The 5,679-nt window shown below is 40.8% G+C and overlaps 1 protein-coding gene across 1 annotated transcript in view; it reads right to left on the bottom strand.

Moving 5' to 3' along the window:
- Window positions 1-659: 659 nt before the first annotated feature.
- The window catches only part of ddr1 (discoidin domain receptor tyrosine kinase 1), a 63,968-nt gene continuing 58,948 nt past the window's right edge, over window positions 660-5,679 (bottom strand). Inside the window, 3 exon segments of the mRNA XM_034221615.1 lie at window positions 660-3,001; window positions 3,729-3,878; window positions 4,831-5,098. Coding sequence (XP_034077506.1) covers window positions 2,861-3,001; window positions 3,729-3,878; window positions 4,831-5,098 — 559 coding nt within the window. The 3' untranslated portion in view covers window positions 660-2,860.

The following is a 5,679-nucleotide window of genomic DNA, read 5'->3' as shown; positions in this document are numbered from 1 at the left end:
GCCTTTTGCCGCTTGTTTCATTTAACATTACATTTAGCTGACGCTTTTCTCCAAAGCGACTTACAATAAGTGCATTCGACCAAGAAGATACAAACTTGAAGAAAACAGAATCATATAAGTACAGGTTTCATAGATCCGAAACATTTCAAGTGCTACTCAACTGGCTTTAGATAAGCCAGCCCTTTGTTGGTTATTAGATCGCTCGAAGTGGAGTCGAAAGAGATGAGTTTTCAGTCTGCGCCGGAAGGTGTGTAAGCTTTCTGCTGTCCTGATGTCCATGGGGAGCTCATTCCACCATCTTGGAGCCAGGATAGCAAACCCACGTGTTTTTGCTGATGGGAACTTGGGAGATTTAACATCAAAGTACTTCATTAAATCTAATTTATGAACGGAGCAGACTAGACGGCATTAACATGTAACACTCACGCTTCTATTGGCTAGTGCTCCAACATGTGATCGGCTAAGGGGCGGGAAATCTCTATAAGCGGTTGACCAATCACAACAGAGCCGGCCAGCTAACCAATTAGAGCAGACTGGGCTCTGGTTTCAGACAGAGGGTGAAAGAGGTGCTGCAGCATGAGAACATTAAAGCATGGTCCCAGTAGAGACACATAATAGGGCCCCTTTAACCAAACTGAAATAAAAACTTGAGTCACATCTGTAAAGCATATGTTCATTTATTTGAAAAGGTTAACTTTATTAAAACATCTACAAAAATAGACAACGATTAATTACAATAGCATCAAGTAGCAAGCGTTCTACAGAGATACAGAAGACCCCAAATGTAACAAAGAGTTTTCCATATATTAGTAAAGGAAATTACAATTCTGTCCTTAAAATATGTACATACTATTATGCTCAACCTCGAAAGACACAAAAAGGACAAAATCAGACATCAAGGAGTGTCCAAGTACATACAGTATATATAAAAATATTGGTTTAGTTGAACTACAGTGTATCAAAAATCACTCAAATGGCACAAGCATTCACGATCAGTAAACATGTTTTACTTGATCATCTCAGGACTGATTTACAGTGCTTAACAATCAGTAAGGTAGATGGCATTGATTCTACTGCGGTCAGCTTAAGGTACTAATGCGGAGATTGATGCTGACATTCACACTGAAAAAAAGAAAATCAGGTTTCCTATAATTCCCTGTGTGAGTACAGTAATGCATTTGGATGAGCAAAGATTGATTATTGGAGGAGTAAAAAACGTCAACGCGCCGTACAAAAGGCTTTCATACATTTGAAATGAGATGAATCGATGGTGCCATTCCATTTTTTAAATAATATTTTACATCTCATGGTTTGGCAATGCCTTGTGGAGGGGGAGGGGGAGGGGGAGGGGGGATTTAACAAGGCAGACTGTGGCCGTTTCTCAATCGCGAGGATGCTTGCTTGGTAGCACATGTCTTCCGAGTCACTTCCTTCAGAAGCTAGGCAAGAATCCTTCCTGGCATTCGGAAAACGAAGAGTGGAACAGGCTAACAAGTGTGCAGTCATATGAGAGGCCCCGCCTTACATTTTCCGCCACAGATTTGGGGAAATTGGTCCGTGCGCAAAGCATTGTGGGGATTTGAAGGACGCGAGGTCTACCCATGTGCAGCCTCGAAATTACCCCCAAACCAAGGACGCGGCCTCGGTGGAATTCCAAGTATGCTGGAGATTGGAACAGTCCTTCGGCGGCACTCGATGACGTAGTATCCTTGAAATATTGGCTTGGAAGCCAGTTTCCTCGCGATTGAGAAACGGCCAGAGTGTCCTGAATGTTAATCTCCCTTAGGGAAATCACTGCAGGTGAAATGCATTAGAATCCACATCGACAGGAATCATATCGGGCCACTCATAGAAAAGAGTTTCATCACGGCCTCTGATATGCATGTGGGATTTAAAGTGCAGCTGGTTGTGGAATTTTACATGTATCCTTTGTGTCTGGGTCGCAGCCACAAATATTGCCGAAAACACCTGAGCAGGAGGATCAGGAGATGTCCCTTCGACAGTATCGTCTCTCTGCTCGGAAAAAAAGACGTCCAAGTTTTTCGGCAGCAACAGACCCTCCTCTTCTGTGCCTTCGTCCTCAAGTCCATTTGGCTCCAGGGTAACAGTCCTGTTGCCCAGATTGGGTTTTTAAAGTTTTTTACGGAAAAAATCAGGGGAGAAAACTTGACTTTATCACATTTTAGAAAGGGGGCTGCTGGTGTCTGGTCCACATCATTTCATATAAGTCCAGAGAAACTTTGAGTCACAAGGGTCAACAAACATGGTGTTCACTTTTCAACGTCTTTTAGTGGGTTGTCTCAGATGGGCAAAAGGGGCTGAAGCCTTGATATATTTCTGATTTAGACTAAAATGTGTAAAGTATACCATACATACTAAGACAAATCCTGTGTCTTCACTTTCATGTCCCAACAATAGGTGTGTGTTGTGTGCACCTTTACCTGTCACCCTGCATGTAGAATATGAGATAAAATAAAAGTCATGAAACTTAATTCATGTTAATGTCCTAGCTTGCTATGGTTGTAGTATTACGAGTCATTTAGCGCCTACAGCTTCCTGTATTATTAACTCTACAGCACTTAATCACCAGGCACACACACCCTGCTTTATACTAAAGTATCTGAGAAGAGAGAAAGTTCCTATGCAGACTGCACCCACCACCAGTGAAATGTAGCGCGGACCGTTACCAATCCAAAGCTTGGTTAGTTTTGCATTTGGGGTTGGGGGTCTGATGTGGAAATAAACCGAACCAGCGGCGTCTCAGCCCCATCCACCCAAAAAAGTACAAATATAAAAGCGAGCAACCCACTCTCCCTCTCATCTGCCTCCACCACACCTCCCACTGCAGCCTGTTCTCTCTCTACACCATGTTCATGGCGTCCTCTGTGAGAAAGGAGTGGATGTCTGTGAAGGACGGACGGAGTTTGCAGTCTCTGTTCCAGCAGCTCAACATGAGCTCGTAGAGACCCTGAGGACACACAGCCGGCCTGCTCAGATACACCTGCAGGAGAGGGGGGGGGGGAGGTGTGTGAATGTTGGGACTTTTTGATGACTGAGACCTTAGTTTATTTACATGTATATTTAAAAAAAAGCATAAATCTATCAGATTCAGAAATATAAGTGAATTAAACATCTATTCTTGTCAGTGGGCCATTTTGGTGCAGCATTAAACAAAATAAAAAAATCTTACATACGACAGCAATATGCACTCCATCAAGTAACAAGAAAAACACATGCTAGAAAGACACTATCAAATCAAATGATGGCGAACCTCAAGTTTGAAAAAGGCAAATATTGAAGAAGTAAAATGGCATTAATGTTTATTTTATTAGCTTTTCTTTTTAATGACTGATTTTAAATGCCATTTTCTTAATCTCTTTCATTTTTTGTAAAGCACTTTGAATTGCCTTGTGTTGAAAAGTGCTATATAAATAAACTTGCCTTGCCTTGCCTTGAACAAAGTGCAACAATAAAAGATGGACCATACATTTTCCTTGTCTCTTAAATTGGTTTTAAGAATAGAGGCAATAACTATGTGTTACTGTAACTATTCTCAAACTGATAAATATGAAGTGTGGCACACAGACCAGCCACTAGAGGGCCTTAGTGATTACATAAGTAAATAGACTTTGTTTATGAAAATTGAAGGAGCCTCAGAAGGCACTCGTTTGTGGTTTTAACTGTATAAACACGTGATGACCTACAGTATTCTAAAAAGGCGTGAGTACCTGTCTGCCCTGGTCTCTGAAGAACTCCCCGGCGTTGTCGATCACTTGTTCGTCGGTCAGGTTGGAGTACGGCTGCTCCTGACAAACGCTCAGCATCTCCCACAGCGTCACGCCGAACGCCCACACATCGCTGGCCGTGGTGAATTTACCCTGAGGACATAAAACCAAATCAACATCTCCATCCGTATCAAAATATTATCATAGACATTGTTGGATAGGGAGGACATGCTTTCTTTTAGTACAAGTACATTATTGGATTTCATGCGTCAGTGTACTCAAATGTTTTTTGTCCTGCTACACGAAGACACGGACTACTATAGTTTACAGTAAACAAGTTGTTGCATGTCAACATCAGAAGATATTTCCAGCAACAACAACCTGCATAAACAACATTTAAAATAAATACGCATGATTCAAAGTTCATGTGAGCTGATGATTGTTCAACAGAGGACATCTTATACATGTATAGTATATAAATGTTGATATAAATAATTTATATTAAGTAGTTTGTAATAGAAATAGTGTTTTAAAATGTTTAACGGATGGATTTTGTTTTTATTTAGGTATTTTTTATCCAAATTTTCTTTATAATTTAAACTGGATTCAAATATTGATAAAATCCATGTAAATAAATATATAACAATAACCTGCATTAACAACACCTAAAGAAATATCAATGTATAACCATGATACAAACTAAACATATCTTCATTTTAATATAAAATATATGAAGTGGTTTGTAATGAAAATGTTGTTTAATGTTCCCATGGATTTTGGTATGTACATATTTTTTAATCCAAATTCTAATAATTTTCCTTAGATTATTTATTGATGTAAAACAATCACACACACACACACACACACACACACACACACACACACACACACACACACACACACACACACACACCACACACACACACACAACACACACACACACACACACACACACACACACACACACACACACACACACACACACACACACACACACACACACACACACACACACACACACACACACACACACACACACACACACACACACACACACCACACACACACACACACACACACACACACACACACACACCTCTCTCACCATGAGTATACACTCCCAGGCCATCCAGCGTATGGGCAGCACGGCGCGGCCCTGGATCCTATAGTAGTCTCCAGCGTAAAGGTTTCCTGCTCATCCCAAAGTCAGCGATCTTGATGTGGCGCTCTCCCCCCGATCATCCCCGCTCTCACCCTTCTCCCCCCCGACCAGAGAGTTTCTCGTGGCCAGATCTCGGTGCACGAAGTTCAGCGAGGCGAGGAACTTCATACCTGACGCTATCTGGCTCGCCATGGCGATGAGGGCTGGGTAACTGAGGGGGATAGAGTGGATAGATTTAGGGAATCATTTAACAATAAAAAATATATGACTGTTTAAGAATATGTACGAATCAAGGAAGGGTATGTTGTCAATATATCACAAGGAAATTGGATAAAGTGTCCCCTTACAAAGGAAAAATGCATAGACATAGTAAAGGAAACTACATAATGGAAAGAAACGGACATATTTGATGATAATTTAAGCGGCACAAATAGAAGAAAGGTGGGAGCAAGAGACAGTTATTCATGAACAAAAGCGATAAACACTAATGAAAAAAGACAACTGATTCAGTGGAAAGATACTAGAAGTGTAACTCCCAACATAAACCTTTTGTTTTTCGGTTCTGTATCATTTTGATTTATGTTTGTAGTTCGTTCATGGATTCAAGGATCATTTATCGCCAGACTGCAATAACAGTAGTAGAAGTATTCTGAATTTGCAACAGGTTGTAAACATCAGGGAAAAACATTGTCCATCAACTTTGTGACCACGCATCGTTGATGAAAAACAAAAACTGTATTTTAGTCGGTGGGGTATTTGTTGTTATTGTTGAAAACATCATAAGTCTAGTTA

This window comes from Gymnodraco acuticeps, unplaced genomic scaffold (assembly GCF_902827175.1).
Source record: "Gymnodraco acuticeps unplaced genomic scaffold, fGymAcu1.1, whole genome shotgun sequence".
NCBI classification, from domain to species: domain Eukaryota; kingdom Metazoa; phylum Chordata; class Actinopteri; order Perciformes; family Bathydraconidae; genus Gymnodraco; species Gymnodraco acuticeps.
This window is presented reverse-complemented; position numbering and strand designations above follow the sequence as displayed.